Raw genomic sequence first — 26,608 nt, 5'->3', positions numbered from 1 at the left:
GCACAGGTTGGGGGCAACTACCTGAGGTAACGGTTGGCCGCGCTAAGCAAAGATTTCTAATCCAGGCTGAGTAGAAAATGAAGGAAAAGACTAACCGTAGTTTACCAGGTTTCCGGAAAATTTATTACTTATTAGGCAAGTTGGCACTTCTCGGAAGCAATGGGTCCGACAAGGATTACGTTGGGACAGGCCAAAATCCTCCGGTGACAGGACGAGATTTGAATTCGCTTCGACAATATACCGGCGAAAAGGTATGCAGGTGCACGGATGTCGGGAGGAGATGCCTGTATGGTAAGAAATTCATTGCCATGCTCGCGACGCGTGATGAAATTATTTTTCAGGCATTCGGTTGACCAAAACATGACTTTAACATACAGGCCGGGGTATGCGGATGATTCAACAGCGGCATTTCTCGCCTCGCCTGTCGATAAGATGACCACCTCTTAGGGCCAGCGGGTAAGCAGGCACCTACGTGGTTTTAACCAAGTAAAAACGCAGAGACGGGAAGAATAATAGCCGCGAGGGGGTTGAAAGTGAGTCAAGATTTCATAGCGGGTGATGCGACCGATATTGCCTCCGTCCCCTCACCTGTCGCGCTCTCGTTGTTCCCCAGGTTGCAAGAGCCTGGGATCTCGCATTCGAACCTCAGTGTAACAATTTTACCATCTTCGGTATTGTAATACATAACGTAACGCTCACGATTGCAGACGTGTGTATTTCGAAGTGACTAGCGGGCGGGCCAATTTGAATCGGTTCGAATTCCTGATCGTTGAGTAATGATTATATCACCGCGATGCGCGAGAGAGCGCGTCATTCGCGAGGACGTTGAACAAAGGATGAGGAACGCGCGGGACGGCACTCGTCATCGAACGTGATCTGCCCGAGTTTTAATTCTCATTTTAAGCTGAATCTTCGACCGTCGAAAGCCGTTCACCCTACCCGTCGCTATGAGTATTCGCACACGTTCCATTGCCTCACAATTGCAAATCCTCTGCAACGATTTAGTATTTACTGCCGAGTGCACGCTCTGAACAAGCGCTCGGCCGCCGGTACACGTTTATAACGAGACCTTAGTTTATGAACTCGTAGGGCCCTGGCACTTGGCACTGTCTTGAGACTGTTATATACCGTTGGTTCGGGCATCAGTCTTCCTATAATCTTACCAACTCCCAAACTCACCAATGCCTCCCGCTCCTCCAATCTCTTCACGACCATGCCGCGATTCGCAACACCAATGCACCGAGTCGACCGTTCAATGTGACTGATTTACACTCTCTTTCCGGTTGACATTGGTGCAGTATGGTAGCAGCCGAATAAGGGTTCATTGATGCGTGGCTATGCCCGTTTCGCATTCGTATAACATCATTTGCCATAGCATGCCCGAAAAAGGCAATCGGCACGATCTTGCGGTGGATGGCATGTGCCTGATTAGAGACTTTCATCATTTCCGCCTTTTTTGACGATTGGTGTGATTCCTGTTGTTATAATTTCCCCCCCTTTCTGATCTAGTCGTCGGCATACAGAAAAGACACATAAGAACTATCGGATGTTATCGAATGAACGAGGTTGCTGCGTCAACCTAGATTACTGTGAGAAAAGTCTTGTCCCAGACTTTAAACCCGAAACACGTGTCGTAATCAAAAGCATTTTTCACTATATTTCTATTTTGCGCCTGTTCGATCGCTTCATTTCATCTCGCGAACCCGTTTATTTGCGCTGCAACGCAGTTTTGCACCGCTGGTGTCAAAAGTGGGATTTATTGGTCTCCCTGAACAGTTCGAGGTATAGATCTCTCTCACACATAGGCACACTTATTGCAAGAACCGGACGGTTTTCAGTTTTCGAAAATCAACGATAGTGACCCGAATCGTCAAGACTTTTTCCCCACGTTAATTTCATAAAAATCACTCACACACATAATATCTTTATACACGATTTTATGACACCTGAAATTATTAGTGCTCGGTTATCTTCCCAAGCTGTTGCATGGTGCACCTTGTAAAAGCTGACTGTGGGTAAATGCCTGATGGTAAAACGAAAGTTTTGAATTTTAAGAGCCATAGCTCCCTTTATTTCGGCACAGGAAACCGTTTATTAGCGCGTCAACGCAGTTTTGCAGCAGTATATTTCCAACAGCAATTCCCTCGCGCTGCAAGCCCCCTCCAATTGCTCATCTCATACTGACCCACCCGTTTCGCAATTGCAGTATCGTATGCGTTAATCATTATCGAGCACTGCCACCAATTTAAGCACAGAGTTTTTACGAAATTCCATCTCACCGCCTTGTAAAACGTCGAATCGAGATGAAATTTTCTGTGATATAATCGTTTTGATGTTAGGAAGTGCGCTCTGATCAATCAGGATCGTCAAATTGTCGTATAAATCGACGATCGGATAGTTTGTAAAGTATAATCTCTAGACCTGCCTTACGACGATATAAATAGGTGAAAAATCTGTACGATATTTATTTAGTCCGAGCTGAGGAGAACGCACTTTCCGACAACAGGACGATCATTTTACGAGATATTCCGAATCCGTTTTTCGAAAAAACGAGATGCGTCGTCGTAAAAATTCTTAAATCGGTCATGTGACGCTACGTTCAAACATCTTAACGACAGGCCGCTGCAAGATATTTTCGTAACACGACAGTTTCGTCAAGAGGGGTGTTCCGTGGAAAAAGAATATTTCGTCGGTAGGTCGTAAGAAATATTTATCCTGGATCGGTGGAGACGTAGGAGCTCGTCTCGAGAGTCGAGGGGGCTGAAGATTCGAGAGAATGGAGAGGGAGTCGGAGGTAGACGCCGGGAGTAACCAAGACAAAGAAGAAATGAAAAGAGAAGGCGTCGTGATAAATGACGAAGTATTTAACACTCTTTACGGATTAGCATATAAACTACAAGCAGTCCATAGATCATGGCTCCAACACATATTATACGTATGAGAACCGGAACGAGTCAGGAGTGTAAAGGATCTCTTCTCCTCTATAAGGATCATATTGCAGGGCTCATCATTGTTCTTTTACGATAAAGGGGACCCCCATCAGAAAATTGTGTACTCGAGAGGTGTGCTGAATTTTATCAAATTTCCACTATGCTGTAATTTCCGCGTCACATTTATTGCCATCTTTTCTTTCCCTTTTATTTCCCGATTCAAAACAGTGACACAACGCGACGTCAACGTGATACCGCTGTTTACGTCAGCTCAGGGTAAATAACGATAATTATAAGGCAATGCCTATAAAGAGATGGAAAAAAAAATTATTTGCTGATTAATTGACTGAGGAGGCGCTAGACGCCCGCCCCGCACATTATCCGCCCCAAGACCCGTCATTAAAAGTATTACTGATACCTGGTCTTGATTAATCTGGTAGAAAAATGACCCTAATGACTTCATGAAGATACCCGCACGGCCAGCGATGCCCAGAATGCCGACGAATATACAGACTTATATGGACGGTTTTTTTCAAAACTCTCCCCTTTCCTCCCCGTGCACAATTATTTCTAGTAAACAATTTTGTGAGCAACTTGCTCTCCGAGTCGACCGAGTTCGAACGTCTCCGAATTGACCCGCCAATAACCCTTCGAGGCCTCGAAACGCGGCGTCGTTCGGTACTGTAATACGGTGAGACTTGGTGCAGTTAAAAAAGTCCCAATAACGCAAGCGTAGAACGATAAGAATGAAAGGCCGGGGACGATTGGGATCGTGGAAGAAGGAAGAAGAAGGTAAAGGATGAAGTGCCCTTTCGCACCTGGCACACGTAACACTCGGATAACTGCTGGTTGACTTCGCGTGTCGTCTACATATTAAAAGACCCGGGTGCCGGTCGGCAGGTCGCGCGACTCGGTATGGCGGTAAAGGCGCGGGTAACAGTAACATTGTTTGAAAGGCGAGACTTTGATCTGAGCCCGGTTGGCGCACGTCAGAGGTTTATGCGTTTATGCGTTGCGGTTGCACGCACGCCTAGTCTCTCAATATACCAAGAATCGTGTTCTTTGGTCTAAACAGTTTGTCTAAGCGATGATCTCTTTGATCGAGAGATCGATCAACTTCGCTACTTCGGCATCAGAATCACGGTAAATTATCTCTACTTATAAAGTTCTATAACCGCAAGATCACCGCTATCCAGTAATTTTTCCCACTGGGACATGAAAGGTTTTTGTCTTTCATTCGGGTGCTCCGCTTCCGAAAAATCATTCGACGCCGTGAATTCGGAAAACTTGAACGAAGCGTAATTACAAGTAATTTTCAGTCGGAAACGAGCCGCGCCTGCGAGGCAAGAGCAGAAGTAGGAGAGCCTTGTAAGGAAAAGGGGAGGTCGATCGCATTTGCTTCGCCGTAAATCTCTCGGGCCTCGCGGTAGTGAGTGTGGATGTGGCGGGAGATGGGAAAAGGGGGGGAAAACAGCGACTGCTGAAATGCGTGTAAGTGCGTTGACGATTTAATCAGACCGTATAGGTGGCCAGGCTGTCGCTTCCCACCAATTTAATTAATTGCAGACCGAAACAACATCGTACATCAACGAATACGAGCGCACGACTTAACGATCGTTATGTTCACCCGTCGATAGCTTTAATTATTTATTTTCCTCAACTCCCGAGCTCTTACGGTCGTTTGTGATTCACTCGGCAGTTTATTCGTCTCATTATTTGTCACTTGAATTGTACGTAATTTGTAAATATTTATTTCCAGTGTGATATTCGCCTTTCCCGCGATGCGATTAAGAATGAGGCGTTCACACGGCGGTCAAAGGCATGTGACACGTGGGAGGTGAGCGTTATTGTTTAGCCTCGGGAACACCGTGGGTGCACGTACGCAGTGCAAGCGTCGGCAGGAGGCCGTGCTGAAAACAATGTATTTGGCGCAATGAACAGGAATGAAAGAAAGAAATGAAAAATAATATATATATATATATGTATATATGTATATATATATGTATATATGTAAGCGCAAGGTTATGGGTATGTGACATAAAACAAGAATATACTTCGCGACAATGTTGTTTCGCCGAGAGAAGGACCTAGCGCTCCGAACCTGACCCTCGTGCATACTGTTGCAAATACATCATGCCTTCTAAGCGGCGACAGGGTCGAGAAACTCGACGCACACTGCACACCCTTTCAGAGTCGCGAGTCGCGCGATTGAGAGAAAAAGAGAGAGCGAGAGAGGGAGAGGGAGAGGGAGAGAGGAGAATAAAACATTCATTCGCCGGAGTCGCGAACCCTGTGAACTCACTCGCAATCAAGCTAGCTACAATATCCTTCGCAGCACTCCTCATATCGTGACAAAGTGACCGGATCCCCAGCGGCAGAGGTGCGGCTTCGCCCAGCTGATCTTTGTGAAATACAATATCACCTCCTCGATACATCGAGGTCCTTTGGTTTGCTCTCTTTTCATCACGTCGAAGCTCTCGCCTTCTCTGCGGACCGTAAAGCGTTCGGGAATGTTTCGTCGTTGACGCGGGCGATTGATCAAATGAAACGCACTAAACGCGAACGTGATTGGAATCGCGGTGGGGGTACGTTTTTAGTGGATAAAACTTACAATTAGGTAAATGGATCGAGGATGAAGCGGAGACCGACGACAAAGTCGTCCAGCGGCTCTGAAATATCGAGTTCCGAGTCCCTGTTTGAAATTTTTAAGGGGGGAGCCGCGTCCTCGTCGCGACTGCAACAGATGTAAACGCCCTTTGTGAGCGACGCGGTGGCCGCAATGGTCGGTGTTATCCATTGAGATGCTGGCAACGTCGGTTGGATGGAACAAATCGGCGCAAAAGCGCCCCGCATGGAACGCGAACCAAAGAGAAAAAGTATAGGGAACGGACCCGTTGATAAAAGAAGACCGTATTACGGATTCAGACGAAGATCTGGCGCGGCCATTATGCGGCTAATAAGATGCGAGGAGTTAAATCACGGCCTGGACAAAGGACGCACCTGAATGGCGTCAAAGAGACAACTGTCGCGAGAGATTTCAATTTGTCTTGATTAGTGTTGTGAATATTAAGCGGAGCAAGGAGGACGGCTGGGTATCCCTCTCTACTCCAGGCTCCGGCTTACTTCTTCCACATATAATGTACCTATCCGCCTAGAAGGTAATACCTGCCCGTGCCGTAGCCGTGTCAAAGCAAAAGCAACCCTCAACATTCCGGAGGATATGAAACAAGGCACGCACATCCATTTAGCCGTTCGTGTAGAGCTCGATTGATAAATGTAACCCCGTCATCTTTGATCGGTCGCAGAGTTCGTACCGGGTTGGGTGATCGAGGGAGAAAGAAGCGCGATCGATCGGACCAGCGCAAGCTCCTCTCCGACAAGTAGGTTGGTACGGTATAGGACTATAGGTAGACAGGTCGAGCGAAGCAGCAGAGTCGTTAGCTCGCGAAGGGCTGATGGATCGAGCCTCGTAAAAAGCTCGTACACCGGTACACCACACTTCGGTAGCCCCGGGTTAAGAGTATATAAAGATCCTTCCTCGTGTCGAGACTACGAGAGTACGCGGATAGCTAAGGGGGAAATTATCGTGCGTGTTGTTGCATGTGTCGACGTTCTATACAAGGAGAAAATCATCGTGAGACGAGAACCGATGCAAGAGCTATAACTTTGAGGGGATTCGCGGGGGTAATTCCTGACCTCCGCGAAACCTCTATACCTACCTTCAAATCTCTACAATTATCTACATGAATTTCTTTCCGAAGCAGGTTTTCGTTATAATCGACTTGACTTGAACTTCGACCAAGTACCGCGCAGACTTCGAACCTGGACTGATGGGTATGTGATAGAGATTTAAAGTATCCGTCGATACGCGCCTGTGTCCGTCGAGCCAACGAGGCGCAACTCGACTGATTTCGGTGTCAATTTTCTGGGGAAATACCCGTTTCTCGAACCTGAGCCGCACCCGTTACCTGCAACGTACGTATGCGTACGTAGCGTACATGTACGGCGGTCACTTGGACAGACATGATACGAGCATAATGTGCGCGTACGCGTATCTCGATATACATCTCTCACCGTATAGTAGGTACTAATTAATGAGTTAACCGTCATTACGAGGTAGGTGGATGTATCTCACAATCAGTTTAGGTTGCATTGGGCATCGTTTGGTTGGGCTAGGTTGGCTACAGGGGCGGGCAAGACTGGTCAGACTTCACCTTTCGAACGTTTAATTGATCGCTTAACAGCAACGTATACAGCCGCATAATATACATCGTGCAGCGATCTTGATGTTAATTAATGCAGTTGACTGTGAAAAATGATCGACGCTGTCTGTAGGTGATCAACTGTTTCTCCCCCGGAGATATGCTATACACCTCTCCGCATTTACGCTTCCACGTACCAAATCTATCCTTCTTCCGTCAGTTCATCCGTTCCCTCAAACTGGCCGAAGGCTGTCGAGGGTGTAACTTTGGTTCTAACATAATTGGAAATAGGGCCTTAACGCTTGAGAAAAATCAGTCAACCAGGTATACGAACAAAAGAAATATCTCAGATACTCGTCACTGTCTCGTAATTTCATGAAATATCACTTCTCTCCGGCATTTTATAACCAACGCAGGACCTGCAGGGCCTCAAAACGATTGAAAAATGTCCGTTACTCGATGTGCGCAGCAGTAAACGGAAACACTATAACGTATCGAATGTTTTAACCTCCGTGGATCGGTTACGCGAAGCCTATAAGACAGGACCCGAGCTTCAAGTACCGAAAAACTAAAAGAATGTTTATCTACCTACGGTGTAACTCGCCGCAGCGCACAAAACAGAAAAATATTTGCTGCTTCCTCCTTATCACGGAATCAAAGATCGTTATAACGACGATTAATGTTCAGATTACAACCACTTACGATTGAATAATAACGATGACTATGGTGGCGTATGATTTGAAAACACCGCATCGAGTACAACGGAACGGCAATGTTTATAATGTTATTAGAAAAAAAAACAAGACAGCCGCGAGCAATTGTTTAGCCACCCATTGTGCATCCGGATGACCAAGTTGAGAAAGTGAACAAAACTACATACTAGGAAACTACCAAGTAAATCCTAATGGCATGGGAAAAGAGCTGTGTACGCATATATTTGATCAATTGAGTTATACGCACGTACGGTCTTGGAATAGGTTTTCCTGCTGGAGCAAAACGTTTGGACGTCTGGCAGATCAAGACCCGCAAATTACGTATCCATTTGTATCAACGTATTTTGCACTTCTACATCGTCGGTGGATGATGACGTTTGTTTCAACAACCGTGCAACGTCGCTTAATTGTACTCGACCATTTATTCAATAAATTCCGAGAACTCTGCCTACATCATATTATATTGTATCTATTTATGGAATATACATTTCACATGTGTGCAAATTATCATACTTATTTACGGCGTAAAGAATTCAACCTCGGGCACGGCCGTAGCTTAGGCTTGACAGTGCTCGGGGTCAGACTGTAATCGCATGTTTCAGAGCGCGATATTCCGAGAGGATGCTAACGTCAATATCGGACCTACGTATAAAGTGAAACGAAGATTGGACAAAACGTTTCGCGTGACGCGTGAGGCTGTAGGCGTAAAAATGCGCCCGCACACATACCGCGCGTGTATTATTGGTATGTGTGTACGTGCGAGAGTGAACGCGCGAAAATGATTTTGAATATCCAAATTTCCGTTCGACACGGCCCTGCGGCAACGCGGGAAGGTTTACAGGAATAAAATTCGTTTCTGATCTTTGTTGCGTCGGCGTCGGCCGGCACGTACGCATATGAGGCCCTAGGTAGACCGATGGGGGATCGAGGGGGGCAGCAGGGAGAGTTTTGACACGACATCTGTCGGACGTCACCGGCCCGCCCAAGATCTAAGGCCGGGAACGCCAACTTCCGCTAATCCAAGAATCGGTCTTTTAATGCGCGACGACTTTCGCGATTATAAATATCAGGGATACCAAGAAGCGGGCCTGGGGTGTCTAGACTCGGCCGAGATGAAACTGCCGGCGACGATTCGACTGGCGAAACAGCCGCGGGACCCAGTCATTTTATGCCAACGAGAGGCGTGCGTCTGCGTGCGCGCCTGACTACGATCTCTGACCTTTCGAAACATTGCTACATGTACGTTCGTGTGTTTTTAATTTAATTTTTACCCTCAAAACAAAGTGTCAGGTTTGATACTGTTAAATTGTAAAACATGTCATTCGTGGTATAAAGGTTAATGCGAGGAAAAAAATAAGTGAATAGAAAAAGCGAGAAAAGAAATGCTGTTGACTTATAGTAGCTCAATCGCGATGAGGATTTACGTTTTATTATTCTCGATCTTCGGTAGCGGGGCTTAATATGTTTTTCTATTATTTGCTTTCAGGAAATTTGAATTCCGATAGAATAACAAGAGCAACTATTTAACTACACGTCAAGTCTAATTTTGTTTTCCCACACTCTCTCTCGAAGAATACTATCCGGTGTTTCGCTGCTTTTTGTCGTTCCTTTTTCGTTCACGCCCACCAAAATATCCGAAGCAATTATTTAATCTCATCGTCGGTGAAAATTCTTCATCGGATAATAATCAAGACGATTCCATCCGCGTCTGTATAATGCACCTTTGTGTGCGATACGGTATCGGTTATACGTTATATACCTACGGCCCGAAGTGCCGGTACATTGCAGGCGCCTGTTATACCGATACGGCGACAGAATCGTACCGAATACGTTTTGTGATGTATCGGTACCTGCACCCTTATTCCACCTACACCTTCTCCATGAGAGCCACATCAAGTATCAAGAGTATTTTTAGAGATAGCGCGAAGCGTGGCAACGGGAATCGATTCATCGGTATCGCGTAGGTAGGTAGTTTCGGTCGAACGTTCGTTGGTTCGTTTCACCATCATTTAAACAATAACAAAGAGATCGCGTAACTTTTAGATTTTCATATTCTCGTATGCCATCGAACAGAAACAAGTCGCCGATTTACGTATACATATACCTATATCCTATGCGTGTCCCTGAAACGTCGCTAGAGACTTACGGTGATGACTAAACAATTTATTAATAGACCGATAGTATTAGCTATTGTATCGTCATTAAGAAGCACCCACAACGTCCCACAAATCACTGCAGCAAGCCACGAGCGTATACTTGGAAAACATCTATCCCCGCCTGAAAATCATTCAAACAGCCTTCCGGAGCTTTGAGAGATGCTTCCAGAAGAAGCGACTGGCTCGTAGAAGCACGTGCCTTTTTTTTTTTTGTATCAAAACCAAGTCGTTCGTGCCTCATCGCGATTTCATTTGGAAATTTTCATTTGTTGAGGCGGATGATTGAGATTCAACGCGACGACGGGCAACCCGAATTAGGACGAGGGAAACCCGCGTGCCTCGGTACGGAAGCAGAAGCCAGGGAATAGATTATATTATAGTAGGAGGCTGAGCGCCGGTGCAATGTAGTAACCCTCGAACAATAAGTCTTGGAGGCGAAGCAGGACGGGTTAGACCGCGCATATGTGGGATACGCGGAGAGTACTTTTGAGCTCTAATGGCACGCGACCTGTCCTATAAATGTCAAAGTATTTCAAACGGGGTCCTAAGATGTTCGGATTGGTTGGCAGATAATTTTAGAAAGACTGTCGCCGCAGACGACGCGAGTGTCGTCCAGATGGTAGCATTGTTGGAAACACGACAGAAATCTAACTTTACCGGGTTTACCGTCTAGGGACTACGTCGTTCCTACCCTCGCCCTTATTCTTATTTCCCGGTTGGTGAAATCGTCAAGAGTCGGACCCTCTTCAGCTTCCTTAGGGTAAATACGGATATAGATAGAACGGTTTTCCTTTATTTTCGGTATCGACAGACGTGAAGCATCCAAGGACGCAGAGGAGAGAAAAGAGAGTCAACCCTTATGGCGATCGATGGAGTTGGGAATTAGTCAATTTTTCGACCCCCTGCTCGGAGAAAGCCAGACGAGGAAGGGGAAGAAGACGGTTCCCAGTTTTAAAAATACAGTTTACAGATGGACCGGGAGGGCGTTGGAGCATGTTCGATTTCTCAATACTCGAGGGAACGTAGGTACTCTCGCCGGCGGCAAATACAGCTGCTCTTCTCAACGCTGCTTGATTCTTGCGCGATACAGGTCATTCGTTACGGGTGTAGGTGCTGGTGGGATTCCACGTTCACGGACGGATGGATTTTGCACGATTCGCCGGAAAATTGATTATCAAAATATTCGCTTTCACTGCACGCACTTACACAACCATCGAGACAGGGTGTAACATAGATTGGTTTGCAAATAAGCGGATCGGCTGTTTCAATTTACGGGTGCTATTGTGTAAACGGCTATACCGGGAATAAAATATTGCGTCAACGTGAACCGGAAGTTTCATACGGCAAACCGTTTTTGGGCAGGGGTAAGAAATCGCAGCACGTTGTACAGAAGCGTTCCGTACAAGTTTCCGGATATTGCAGAACTTGTGCGTGTACACCCGAGCAGTGTGTAATGATAATGTAAGTGTGTATAAAACGGACCTGTAAATGTATGGGCTCGTGAAAAGGTGCGCTCTCATCTCATAGAAAAGCTAAACGAGAGCCAGAGAAAAGATTAGCCTGGACTTAGTGACACTTGACACTTGATGGATGAACCGTGGCAAGCGGACAACGCTTTCTATGGACGTCGCTGCATACATTACACCCGCATTGCCACGCGGCTCTTGCCAAGAGAAGAGATACCCTTCCGAGACTTGCTCGATCGTAATGAGCGCCGGGACCGTGGTTCGCAACGCGGCCGGAATATCAAGTGACATCTATCGCAGCTAGGCAGCTCCAGACGCCGAGATAAACGCGAGAGAACGCGAAGACCTGGACCTCCTCGTTCTCATCCTCATCCTCATCCCCGCTCCTGCTTGCAGGATTGCCAGGCCGAGAGTTAGCCGACAGAAAATATTCTTGTACTTACACGTTCGTACGTCCAAGTAATACAAGAATGAGACAGAGGCGTCTCGGAAAGATGTATGCAAAATGGAACCAAGCCCAGGTCCACCTTGTTTGTTATTCAAAATCATAAACTGTCCGGGGTTGAGGCTTAAGATTTTCGAAGCTAAGAACGCCATTAAAATAATTCCCCGCATAGCTAGCACGGAACTCTGCCTCGCGACCGTATGCGCGGGAAGATAATAAAATAAGACATGCTTTGGCAAAGTTGTGCCTCAGGGTCGGAACGCACCCCTGTGCGATACCGGCTCGAGAAAAATACGACAATCTCTTAGCCGTCCCCGCCGTGTGGATAGGTATTGGTAGCAACGTATAACCGGTGTGTCAGCTTAAGCTTTTCTTTCATGAAATAGATATGACGGCGTGAAAAGTGAAGGCAAAATCACCTACTCCGGAGCGAGGCGAATTTCCTCCACATTACGGGGACGAGCGATTGTAGGTACATACGTAGGTTATAGAGACAGATCGAAGGCGACTAACCTTCATTTCACAAGGATCGGTGTCGTCCGAGAACCTTGTATACGCAGGCGGGTTGGCGATACATACGCAGCGACAAAGGGGATCGAAAGATTATCTCTTTTGTCGAGAACTTTTGTACCTCTTACGGGATATTATAAGAGACGGCGTACGATTTGAATGGCGTAGAGCCGCGTGAGCCGTAGCCGCAGCCGCAGCCGCAGCCCTGGAGGCTGAAGGAATAAGGTGGGTGGAAGATACAGTAGAGACAGAGAGCTGTAAGACGGAAAGACCGCGAAGCAACGACGAAACGCTCTATCAACGAGCGACAACACATCGAGAAGATGTCCGCAGTAGAAAGAGCGTAGCCGCCGAGAGAGTCGGTGCATGCCCAGGTTACTGCAGTCACCATCGGTACGCCAACCTTCTGTACACACGCGCGCCATTCAACGCATTTAAATACGAGTGAATGAATACAGGCGACACTTGCACCCACATCATTCATTGAAATTCAAATGATATCTGCGTCGCGCCAAGCCGCCGCGTCCCCCCCCCCCCCCCCTCTCTCTCTCTCTCTCGGATTCACTTTATTCTTATATCTGGCGAGAACGGTGGTCATGGTAGGTTCCTACTTCTACCGCGCGCACACACGCCTAACCCCATGTTACACATACGTGCCAAGAGGAGTGATTTTTTCTTTGTCTTTCCCGTATTCCTACTTTCCTACTTTTCACTTGTTTTCCTCCATTTCTTCGTTGTGAACAGGCGCGTGAATACTCTGGTTCGTTGGAAACGCGATATAGATCCGTTCTAGGTGTGTTATAGGCATGCGGTAAGTGGACCTGTACGGACGGGATGGCGATACGAGACAAGAGAGATACACGCTTTACATATATGCTTATGTCGGTGGTATTCATAATAATAGCAGGCACGGGTCGACTGTGGCCGTATAATATAATACGCCTTTGCTCTTTCGTATGCTAACCGGGGTCAAAATATAACTCTCCTTATGGAATAACGAATTCGATGTGTGTCAAATTCAGAATCTCTTCTCTTCTCTTTTCTTGCCTTCTCCGCGCTCTTCACTACTTCTCTCCTCCCTTCTCTGCTCTTACCATAACCAGCTCTATATACCTATCTATTGCTCATATCACCGGAACACCCCCGCGCTACGTACGTATGCACGCATGCACGTCAGCTGGGACCTTTTCCTCGACAAAATGACATTTTCTTCCGGCAGCCACAAGTACGGTAAAAGATGGGAGACTTGATTCGATTGCTTCCCATAAAAGCATTCGACTGCAACAAACGAGAATCTTCTATGCTCTCTCTTTAATTATGTTATTTACCGCCAGTTATCCGTGAAGTTACGCATTTTTACCGAGGCTGGTGATACGTACGTGCGTTCGTCGATCAATTATTTTTCAAAGTGGTGCTCATTCTGATAAAAATGAAATGAGGAATAGATCGTGCGCGCGAAGAACATTGTTGCTAAATAAGGGAATAACCCTCGGAAGAACTCCGGCCCACGGATGCCAAGTCGGTGATAACTGTCGAAGGCATGCACTCATGAGGTAATCTAACCGACTACCTACGAGTACTTACCCGTCTGCCTGCCTGCCCGTCTGCCTAACCGCGACGCCGCGACGCCGTAATTACCGCAGCTAGTCTCTTAATGTGTTTAAATTCATCGGGCATACACACCTACGTGAATATATGTGTTCGTGTGGGATTTTTTTTTCGACCCGCATGCATGCGTCTACGTGAATACGCGTACCTGAGCACAAAAGTAATTAGCCGCAGCACATACCTACCTACTATAGTTAAGTTTGACGCGACGCGATACAGTGTACCAGGTGACAAGAGCGTCAGCAGTGGCGCCCGAAGAACCTCTGCTAACTGGAGGTTAAAACTGTACAGGACTGATTCGTTGGTTGCCGATGAGTTTTTCCGTGTTGATATTCTTCGACCCCGCTATAACCAACATGAGGAAACTGTTGGAGCGTTGCGAAGTCAAAGCTCTCGATTCGCTGGTACTTTCGGCAGTTATTTACGACGGTCGTCTCGACTATTGACTGACGATAGAACCCGTGAGCGAACGATACGAAATTATTCACCTTTTGAAGAAGAGCCAAGGGTGCTGCACCAGGTGTCGGCAGGTGAGTAGAGCACGCGCCAGAGCTCCGCTCGGTGTTCTTTGAACGGTCCGCAGGCGCACGTGCGATTCGGGCGACAGGTAGCGGAGTTGCAAAGAGCCGGAGAAGCTGGACGTGCCGCTCAGAGCTGCGGTGCGTTCGAATTTATAGTAGTCTCATCGTTGACAGGATTCGCGTGTAGAAATAATTAACTGCAGAATTGAGAAATTTCGAATTGACTAGGGAATTCTTGGTCCCAACCGTCTGAGCCGGGAGGAACGCAGTCCGAAACTGCAGAAACTATGATTCATTAACGTTAGTATTTTAACTTTGCATTAAAATGTACAGGGTTAAGCGGTTCTGCCTGTGAAGTTGTAAAAAGTGTCCCAACACCTCGAAAGCTATTCGTAATAATCTTTGATTTTCTCGCAGCGCATTTGAATCTGATATCATCCGTCACTTTTTAGAGAGAGAGAGAGAGAGAGAGAGAGAGAGAGAGAGAGAGAGAGAAGCGAGGACTCGGTAAATCGTTACTTTTCTATTTAGCGAGTTCGGGTGTTTCTAAATAACGTAAAGTAATGAAAATAACAACAGCATGATATTACACGTTTGCAAGCTCAGTCGGCAAAGTTTTGACGCGATATAAACCGACAAATTCCCAGAATGACCGTGAAAAAAACGTGAAGAAAAAAATTATACGGGGTCAAGAGTTTTTCGAGTATCTTCACGAGAGAAGCTGCATGAAATCTTGAAACGCAGTGCGAGAAATCAGTGTGTACACGCGCCTCCGAGATCAAACAATCGTTAAGACCGCGTGGAAATTTGTGTATTCCTTTTATCTCTTTTTCTCCAAGTCGGGTCGACAACGGCTTCAATTAGCGACCTGGTAACGATTAACACTAATTAAATAACCCAGTGCACCAAGAGAAGCATTGCTGGCCGCTGCAGCTACCGCAGCAGTTCCACTGAGATACCACCACCGACTCTTACGGTCATACTTAACAGCCCCGTCCAATTATTAGGCAAACAGTACCTCAGGGCACGCACACAAGTCTCGCGTGATGCGGCAGAAAACCGGGCAGGAAGAAGCGTCTAAAGATTAACCGAGAAGTAGCGGGACAAATGAAAAGCAAAAGCACCGATCGACGCCGCGTGGCCGGGATTCCATACCTCGTCGCTCGAAGCTCGAAGATCAAATCGACGAGAGCAAAATTCTGTCGAATCTCGAGACAGCGAAGGGATCCGAGGCTCGCGCGACGCTCTGCTGCAGAATTATCCGGGTACGTATGTACGTGTAACCCACCTAAGGCCTGCCTTCGTCGGTGGACGGCATAGTACGCGGTGGTAAACGGGAGGGAAAAGGAGGCGACGGAGGGAGGGAAAGAGCCAGCAATTTGCAGGTTTACGAGTTATTTCACAATGGCTGCAAAGTATAGTACCCACTGCGGCATTATCGGCGTAGAGTAGCCGGTTGCACCTACCGAACCGCCAAAGTATGCCAAAGTGTGTGTATCCTACGTCAGCCAACCACCGTGCCCGCTACTCCCCGGCCGCCCTTCTCGTCCGACAAATTATGAAATTATAGGCACACGAAGCAATTTTTATCACTCCGAGGGACGGGCGCGAGTGGTTGCGTTCCTTCCCGAGCATCGTCGCAAAGGGGTTCGCCGCGTCCACGGACGTGTAGGCAGACAATTCAATTTCGTTTCTGTCACAGAGGCTCGTTCTCCGTCGTATTGTGTACCCTGCGTCGGTGTGCGTTAGACGCCGAGTCGAGAGCACGCTGCGCCCGCGTAACGTGCGCAACAGCGCGCAGAAATAATATACCAACACGGTAGTGTAATAAAGTACATGTATAGAAAAGTCTTTCGTCGACGGTCCATTGAACGTATCGCGTGGATCAAAGGGTTGCCCGGAGCGATATTGCCGCTCGCTGCCACCCTGAAGAAGAAAGATTATAAAGACGAAGAACGCCTCCCTCCGCGACGATGATCGATGCGATCCCCGAGAGACAAGTACCCGCGAATGGGCGGAGTTTTTCATTTTCACCCGACTCTTTTGCTTTATTTACAGGTGATCTTTAGTCTCATCTTGAGTGTTACGGTAAACCATAGGCGCAGGGTACTGTACAAGGGCGGCAGAGAAGTGCTCTGCACCACCGACGGGTCTTTACGTGGATAATTTTAGTTTTGGCCCGTGATGAGAGAGAGAGACAGAAAGAGAGAGAGAGAGAGAGTGATTGAGAGAGAGGGAGGGAGAAAGGCTAGGGCGACGTATCGCGGCAAGAAAGGAGAGAATAGGCAGCCTCCCAACCACGTACGGCAAGATATCAAGCCCGCATGGTTGGACTCGTCGTTCACGTACGCAGACACGCATACACACCGCACGTGCGTAGGTCGGGGCCTGCGTGTGCAGCTGTACGCAAGAGGCAAATAACCGTGCTCACCAATACACACACGCGCGGATCGGATATTCGTTCCGATTGGAGCCGGGCCTATGAAACGACTGTACCTCCGTTCGCGAACAATCTAAATGGTAATCCAACACCACACCCCCTGTGCAAAAACCAAAAACTTTTGCCATCCCCCACGCTCGAGCTTCGTGTACCCGGGAGGCGCATGCGTGTTGTGTTCGTCGGTCGCCGCGCGAATAGCCGGGCAAAAACGTTTAACAAGAGGTGGTTCGACCCGCGCCGTCTCCGGCATCGGGGTGTCTCTTATGCCTATGTTTATGTATTATACCTGCGGAGAAACGGAACGGAAAAGAGTCGGGCGGCGGTAATTATGTCGCCCTCGCATAAAAATATAATAATTATCCCGCCGCGCCGGTATATGGCATTAATTAAAACTAGCAATGAGAAGGTACCGATTTAACGACCCACCCTCGCACTAATTCCAGCTGCCGAAAATATCCCTCTACCCCCCGCTGTAACGGCGTTCCTCGGTCGTGTCTCATCTCCATCGTAATCCAGACGCCGCTCGAAAAAGCCTCGGACTAAGTCGGTTATCCAGCTCTGGTTCGTTTCCATTCTACCGGGAGTTGACGAAACGGAGTAACGAAAGCAAGCAAATGGAAAACAAACGAAACAGGTACTTGCCTGACGCACCTGTTTGAACTGCTCCTCGAAGCTCCAACTGGTCTGCTGCTGATGATTCGTACCAATATTGTTTTGGGGATGACCGTCTTCCGCGCGGCACCGCGACTCCCCGCCGTTTCGTCCGCTTCCTTGGGACGATTCGCTCGAGTGCGAGCTCGCGGACGAGGTGATCGCGTTGTTTGTGCCACCCGCGGCGAAGTTCTGGCTCTGGGAGTGGTGCGGAGGTGCGAGGAACGCAGTCGGGGGTGGAAATGAATATGGTAAATTGAAACCGCTGCTGCTCATCGCGGCCTGCAGAGCCTCCAGTCCGCTCTTATTCGACAGGGCGTCCATGTCTCCCTGTTGCTGCTGGTGCTGAAGCTGCTGCTGCTGCTGCTGCTGCTGCTGCTGCTGCTGTTGCTGTTGCTGTTGCCGTGACAATGATGTGTTAATTTGATTGATCGTACCGCGGGAATTTAGTGATCTCTTGCTCGTCAAAAGAGATAACCTTTCATCTGAGTAACTCGGGTTTGAGGAGGATACACTTTTGGGCGAAATACTCACGTCCATTTTTAGCTTGGCGAGGAAATGTGGGTGATGCGAATTCATTAGACTATTGAGGTGCGTTAGCGGAGTTGGCGTGTTATTTGAAATCCTCGTTGTCGCTGACGACGTATGATCGTTTCCTTGAAGGGGCTGCTGTGGCAGTTCTTCGCCACTTTCTTCATCCTGGAGGTCGGGATCCGAGAGATCCTCTTCTTGATGCGACTGAAACAGGCGAAGGTGGTGTCTTCAACGATATTATCACTCTGGAGTACGCCCCATACACATAAAAAAAAAAAAAAAAAAAAAAAAAAAAAAAAAAAAAAAAAAAAAAAAAAAACCAGCAGAAGGAAAACAACAGCTAAAACTGATAGCTTATCGTATCGTCGATTGGGAAAGTATAATTTCGATTTAACGGGACAACTTTCCCACCCTAAGGTTCGATTAGTCATCATTCAACATCACTTACGCACGCGTATGTAAGTGATCCATTCAACGTCCGTCGACACAAAGAGCTGAACTAAATAATTAAAACAATATCTGCATTATAATTAACCGAAAGTTGTATTTTCCCGGGAAAACTACATCGGCTCGGCCAGAGGCGGTTTCTATTACAGTGCGGGCACTGGTAAAGGTAAGAAAAAGAGGTAACTTCCTGATAACGAAATTCACACACACACACACACTCTGGCACACCTATCTGTCACATTCCCACGGATGTCGGGTGTTGATTACCCCCAACTTGTTACGATTCCATGCATAAATATTTACCGTACACGTCGGGCTTGCCGGCATAACGAATATTACAATTAGCCGATACGAACATCCTGTCGCGTCGTTGTCCCCATCCGCGTACGTTTAGTTGTTCACGACTATTTATTGTTATTCGAGCAACTGCATTATGTATAGTGAAAGAAAATCGTCACGGTAGCTACCGCAGGACGCGTGTTTTATACGTAAAAATAGAAAACGCATCGTCGATATTACACGAGGCGCGTAGTTGTTGCAAATATCTGTGAATGTCGCCGTGACGTAACGCCCTACTATCGGCTACATAACCCGAGCGTCGAGCCTCGAATTAAACCTGCGAGCTGCTGCAATGCCGAAGATATTTGCTTGGAATCGTTGAAGAAGAAGTAGGCATGTTTACGCCAACGCTGTCAATTAACTGGCAAGTGTTAATTACTCTTATAGGCGGCCGTGCAATGCGGTATCGAGGTTTTTATTTTGGCTGAGTGACAAGTATAATGGAAAATATCACGAAACGATTAAGTAGAATATTACGTTACTAGCGCCGTCGTTGACTTTTCAGTTTGAAAAATACACCAGGTTGAAAACGAACCTGATATTCATATTGCACGTTGTCCGTCTGTGTGACCCGGCGGGCTACCCGAGCATTTACCTGCGACGCATTCATCTACTCGCGCGATACATCTCCGCATACATACGCGCGCACATATGTGCCTACTGCCTATGCGTTATATGTATATATGCATATATGTATATCAATAACTGAATCCAAAATGGAAGTCGCATTGGATATAAGGTCTCCCGCACTCTGTGTCGGCGTCTTGACCGAAGCACGTGTGACAATATTGACCTATCCGACATCTTCGCGGTGTGCCTCGGAGAAATACGAAAAGATGGAATCCTATTCAAACATGCAACAGGTCCATTTCATCCCGAATTCCATAACCTTCGCCTTACGACGCGACTCGGCACCTAAATGCGGAGGTCAAGAATTTAGTCTACAACATAACACAGGGTTGCGGGTATAATTCGTTCGGGAAACGGCTTGGCAAGAACGACATCAAACCCTATCCACGCTGGTATTGTGCACGACGTTTTCACTCGAAGAGCAAATCCCGACAGTTTGATGAAACACGTTGATGCAGAGTCGTTTCGCAGCTCTGCAATATTTTGCGTTTACCTCAGTCATACAGTGAGCAAAAATTAACCCCCACAAAAGACCGAGTCCCTAATCGTCATCTCTATACGCCTACACAGGTTGAAAAAAAGATCGATCACTTTAATCTTCACTATCGTTATAAAAATCGTCATCTTTATTATCGTCACCGTCATCGTCACTATCACTACCATCATCATCATTATCATTATCATCAGATACAGCAATTATTATTTTTGTTATTCTTTCCTCGTTTTTCTCTGATCTTTTCTTTGCTTTGAGGATAGGTAGGACCCGACCGCACCCACTTGTTTGCACACGGTGACATTTCTACCTGGTTGGTGGGTGGTTTATGTTAAGACCGTGTTGCCCTTATGCCTATTTTTCTCTCTATTGATTTATTCATCGCACCCCCGAGTGAGGGAGATCCCCCCCCCCCTCTCTCTCTCTCTCTCTACCGCTTTCACCAAAAGCAGTCGCGGAGCGAGAAAGAGTCTATCTATATCTATTTGTCATTCCCAAAACGACCGGAGCGTATTAGGCATCCGCGTGCAGCGAGATACGGTCGCTTTCCTGAACCATCTTATATAATCTGACGGAACGATCTCTATTGCCTTTTTTTTTCTACGGCACGTAAGTCGATATAAACGTATACGTGTAAAAACTCGATACCTCGGCATACACGATGTGCATTTGTATAATATTGATTTATCAACGGTGATGATCGTTTTCAACAGAGTTTCCTCTTCAACGTCAAAGTTGACTGCTATTTGGACGCTTTTTGCGCTCAAGTCATCGCGGACAGTTGTCTGTAGTGTTTGTCAGAGATAGGTCAGGATTTTCGTGCCAAACGTTACGTACTCACAAGAGTCATAACTATAAAAATTATCGTCGAATAACTAGAAGGCACGTGGTTCGGACGAAAGCAGTGCACGTGTTTGTTGAGTCAATTCACGAGAAGTCTGGTCAATGCAACCAGATTTTTATAGGAGATTTGATGTAACCACGGCAGACAGTCGGATCGTAAATTAATTTTAATTGATGTATCGAGTTTAGGTATGGTTACCAAAACAGTTCTTGCCCGAATCACCGCGGATCAATCATTATCATTGTCTCGTTCGTACAATTACGCAATACATATCGATGTCAAAGTTTTCGATGCCAGGCGAAGATCGTAGGTCTGCGCCTATGCATGTAAGGCTCGCCGGTGTCGTTCTTAGCCGCGCACCTCCACGGTTTGTGGGTGTCTGATGCAGCGAGCGCGGGTCTCTGAGGGCTGAGAGAGAAGCAGAGGAACACGCTGCGTTCGGACCTCTCAGAGGGGGGCGACCAAAATAAGAAGTACCACAATGCCAGTCGTATTATACGAACAATTAATTCAATCCGGCATCGAGCGCCGCGCGTCCTCGAAATATAATCACCACGCGGCCTGCCGTTGCAGCAGGTTCTGAACATGTACCTAGCTCGTACTCGGGCGTGCTTCGATGCACTCGGAGGCGACGATCGTTGCGTTGACAAGAATTCAAAATAGAACCGTCTGTCAGGCGGTGGCGGAAAACATTTTTTACGCCTGCCCGAACCGAAACGATCCCGATTTCGGGTGCGACGAGCAGTGACAAATAATTCAACCACGGTCTCTACATTGCTTTATATTATTTCGACGCAAAAGACGATAGAGAGATTCAAGTCTCTTCTTGTACCTCCGATTCAACGTTTTCATCGAACTACGAGGAATCGTCATGCTGGTTCAGGAGGCTGGCGGTGTTGCGCAGGCTTCGCAAACAAGGAAAGTGACGTAGGTTTTGGAATAAAACTGAAAGAAACTTTCACCCATTTAGTTATTAATTACCGTATGGCTATTGATGATAATGTCGCGTAAAAATGTCGAAAGTTCTTCTAACTATCAGCTACGCTGAATACTAATATTCGGCAGCTGCCTGTTTTCATCCCCGTATTCAAATCAAAGTTCAACGTCACTTATTGTCCAACCGGAAATTCGATAAGGCTGAAAGACAAACTTCTAGAAGAATCTATGCCCATTAAACTAAGTCTCCGACAGCGATTTCCGTCAACGTAACTGGCTGAAATTAAATCCTAAAATTAAACTCCGCGTCTCAAATTCCCCCTAAGCTAACCATCTACTAGGTTTATTGCAACCCGCAACGCTGTAGTGGAATTGCCCGAAATTCACAGCTGCGAACATGTACGAGAGACTGACGCCCGTAATTTGTCATCGCACCCCATCGTGACGAGGAACGCATCCGTGCACCTACGACCTTTGAGTTTCGGACGAAAGCGAAGCCCTCCCTGATCTCTCCCCCCTCCCTCCTTTCCTTCCTCTCATCCTTATCTCGATAGGAAAATTTTTCTTCGATTCGCACCGTTTGCAGAATCCTGAAAACCGCCCCAAGGCGATCACCACGATGTATCGATGCATCTATGCGTAAATTACACATAAACACGGGATGTTCGACTTATTGCAGTATTGATTGTGTGTACCAAGTAATTCCCGGATTCGTTGAAAATTTATCAGCACGATTACATTGTTATTCGAATCATCGTCGCCGCGATTGTCATCGCTCTTATTAATATTATTAATTTGACGATATATGTGAGTTATGCGAACGACGCCCACGACACAATCGTACGAACAACGTTCTCTCGGTCCTGGACAGTGGTGGACACGAGCCCCTTGGAAGTGGATAAAGTGCTTGGCTTCGTACCAAAGCCGACCGGGTCACTGCGTGTGAACACAAGGCATGCCACTCTGTCGATTCGAAGCAGGTATCGTGTAATAAATTTATTTTCCGGTCAACGGAGACGGTGCGTACCTACACTTGTCTTCGGATCGCCGGATTATGCAGCGTATATAGATTACTCGCTAACTGGGCCAGGGGATAAGCGTCCCGGGGCTGTAGAGTTACAGCATCCCGCAGCACGGAACAACCGGATCAGTGAAATACCGATACGGACTGGGATTGGAGGAATCATCTAATCATTCGAGCATTTAATGATTTTTGTGGCGCACGGTACGTACAGAGTATATCGTCAAATTGCTCGACGAACTTGACAAGTAGGAAATAATAACATCGACGACGAGCTAGTATCACGGATTCTCACACGGACGCTGACTAAATCGTATATATAGTACATGCATGCACGGATGCATGGGCATAAGGTATACCTACCTATGCGATGCTGTGGGCATGTTTAAGAGGTAAGCAGAATCTACATAAAACGACGTGGAACCCCCGCAGAGTTCCCACGTGGACCCGATGCCCCGCATGGCTTCATTCCGGTATATACCGAACGAGACTCTGAGACAATAACTGGTTCAAATTGAAATCGTTTAGGCGGGTCAAACGATTAAGATTCTCGGATAAACTTCATATACAGGCAGGTAGTTACTATTGATCCATTATTGATCGCATCTAACAAGAGACATTTGATTTATACGAACATACCGACGGTTTCAAACTCGGAGGCACGAGAAGTATCGCTCGTACGCATCTCACGCATGCGCAGGCGCCTGTTACTTACATATTATGAAGCGACTAGCGAGCGTTAACGCATCGTTGATACTCCGATACCCACGTCGGCGCGTTATTTTCTTGCATTAATTAACTACTTCATTATCGTAAAGATCATTCGCTTATACTACGGAATACAAGTGCATCGATTATTTAGTTGAAACCTCTAGCGACGACAGAATAATAAAACTATAACGCAGTAACGAATGAACGAATGAACGAGTTGTAACTTTTATCATAATACATACCGCGGAAAGCGTAGTTATGATATAAAAATTATTCGAGTATTTTAAGTTGACTTGAACGAGGTAACGTGTATGGACGGCGGTGTAGATGTTCGAGATAAGACGAACGAATTTTTACTCGCACGTGCGATTTTCAAGTAGCAGAAAACGGTTCGAACAAGAGCTAATCTGTTTAGGGATAGCGTGAAAAAGTAAGGAAATTTAGGTATTGTGTCCGGCGTTGCAGAATCACATTGTGCAGGACATAAGAGCAGGCCAGATAAAAGGGGACCGTGTGGCTGAGGGAGCGAGAAAGAGAGAGAGAGAGAGAGAGAGAGAGAGAGAGAGAGAGAGAGAGAGAGAGAGAGAGAGTGAGAAGGGGGCAAGAAACAGGAAAAAGGCATGAGACAAAAGCAGAAAGCAACGTCACGTGTTTGCCAGATTTCGGATCGAGTCAGTGTTATATGGCGCTGGCTCACAACGGACGGAAATTATTTTTATGAAATCTACAACGGTTATGCAACTTACGACGAAGTGCCTCAGCTCCTTCTCTTGCTCGCACGCCTGGTTTGGTCTCTCGGCTTTAGCTTAGTAGGGGGGATTTTAAGCGCAAGTATCACGCGGCAGGGTCACACTAATATTAATCACAGTGGCAATCCGGGAGACTATATGCAACGGTATGCAGTCCTCGTCATCTTTCTCTTATTCCTTTCAAGTTTGCTATTAAATGACTAAATGGCAAATTGGTCCTTCAGCCGTAAAACTGAGGGACCCGTTATCTATAGGTAATTAATTCACTAATTAGTCAAATCTTTGGTCAAATTACTCTCTGTCAAGTTATTCTTCTTCAACTTTTGTGCGACACGCAGTTTTTCAACAGGGACAAGAAGAAAAAAAATATTAATAACAAAAAAAAAAAAAAAAAAAAAAAAAACACGTGGCTCGGCAACCGGAGGGAAAATTGCAAATGCCTATTATATTTATAAATTGTGGCTCCTCGGCGTCTCTACAACTGCTCCGGGTATCTACTATACAAACTAAACCAAGCCACAGGATTGAGCGACAAGCGATGGCTGCTGGCTCTGCCAGACTTTATTAATGACCCGCCCGTTTTGATCTGTGCCTACAAAGCCACCCCCACTCAAAAAATTCTCACTCAACACAGCCAGCGGTAGTTATTTTCGTCCTCAAGAGAGCCGGGGACAATCTTTCTTATTGTGTCCAATATTTGCGCAGAAATTTATTTGACTTTACTATACGTTACACACTTCCATTTGGTGTTCAACTTTGCTGATCGTTAATGTAATACATATTTCAATTATGTAATAATGTATGTGTTATGTATATAGTATACACCGTGTGTAAGATAGTTGTCCTTGATTATTTCATGCGAAGTAACGTGGTCAAGACTTGAGCAATTGCTTACCATGTAATACGAAGGTACAGAGCCAAAACTGGCTTAGCTTCAGTGTTCAATTACGGTGCAATACGGGGATAGAGAATCAGTCCTGACCAGCAGGACCGAACCGTTGGCCAAAGTTTCATAAAATCAGGTACAGGAACTCAAATGTCGGATGATGCGGAAACGTGTATAACGAGCCCACCGTGTATGTAACTGTATCGTTTTCTCGCTTGACTCGGTAAGAAGTAGCTTCCTGCTAATGGGGTTTTAATGACAGCCAGCTGTCCTGCTGCAGTGGTCAAACACTTTTAAAAAAGTGTTTCCAACGCTTCTGGGCTACATCTTCCTTCTCGTCTCGATTCGATCTTTCGAAAACTTTGCTACCATACACAGAGCCCAGAGCCCCAGTGCCAGAGATTGGGACTGAATTGGGATAGATCACGGTCCCAGTGTGGCACTCTGAACGCGAGTTCTTCCACGATATACTCGAACGTTACGAATCTACGGAACGAAGGGCTGGCACCGCGCTCGTGCGGGAGAAAAAATGACTGCGTTGAGTATTGCAGTGAAGGCGAATGATCGATCATCGCGAGACCTCCTCGAGTCGATGTTAATTCTATCGCAATTGCGATTAGCTCGTCCCTGTAATCTCTCTTTATTACGCCTCAGGTTAACCCTGCGTGGGACTCGCTCGATATATCCAGATGACACCATTGCAATATCAGCCGATAATTAGTCGGGGTTCCTTTCAAATACGAAACGGTTAATTCGAAATTCTTGGTGAGTCGATGTGTTTATCGAGATAGGTATTATAAATGCGCGCGCGTACAACCACCGGAGGTTCGGTCCGTTATTAGGCAGCTCCGTTTGCCGTTTCCTCAGATGTCGAAGGTTGTAGCCTGCATAGTATTATTGTCAAAGTATTTTCACACGTATTCTTTCGCAGGTATATGCGTAACTAAATGTGTAGCAGTGTGCGCAGGGAGTCGATAAGAATATTTACAGATCAATTGAATTTATCTAATCCATGCGGTCATACTTTATACAAATTAGCGATGAACGTCCGCAACCAAAGCTCACGCAAACAATGCCCTGGAATTCAAGCGGCTCTCTATTTAGGGGTTTTCTATCGGGGTTACGTAGAATCCGTCGTATTGCGGCAGTAATTCTTCGCATTTTCATTTTTTATTTCAACCAATGTCCAAATGTAAATGTATCGATGTTTGAGTTAATTTTGGCAAAGAAAAATTTTCACAAATTCAATTTTTTTTTGTCTCGGAAATTTACCATGGAATGATTCATCTGTAACCGATGGGGCGGTTTCCGCCTTCCACCGTGGCGCCTTTAGGTCTTATCGGTTAAATCGAGATTGGGGACTTGTTTATTTTAGC

The 26,608-nt window shown here is 46.5% G+C and overlaps 1 protein-coding gene across 2 annotated transcripts in view; it reads right to left on the bottom strand.

Moving 5' to 3' along the window:
• LOC124185939 (protein dead ringer) overlaps positions 1 to 26,608 on the bottom strand; it is a 93,658-nt gene that overhangs the window by 41,010 nt on the left and 26,040 nt on the right. Inside the window, exons 3-4 of one of the 2 annotated variants that reach the window (XM_046577180.1) lie at positions 18,177 to 18,380; positions 17,634 to 18,038 (exon numbers count right to left, since the gene is read on the bottom strand). In XM_046577180.1, the coding sequence (XP_046433136.1) occupies positions 17,634 to 18,038; positions 18,177 to 18,380 (609 nt within the window). Of the gene's footprint in view, positions 1 to 17,633; positions 18,381 to 26,608 lie in introns of both variants that reach the window. The other variant, XM_046577181.1, reaches the window with a different exon arrangement.

The sequence above is a fragment of the Neodiprion fabricii genome, chromosome 7 (assembly GCF_021155785.1).
Source record: "Neodiprion fabricii isolate iyNeoFabr1 chromosome 7, iyNeoFabr1.1, whole genome shotgun sequence".
Lineage (NCBI taxonomy): Eukaryota > Metazoa > Arthropoda > Insecta > Hymenoptera > Diprionidae > Neodiprion > Neodiprion fabricii.
The sequence above is the reverse complement of the archived record's forward strand: the minus strand, read 5'-3'. Positions and strand labels throughout refer to the sequence as shown.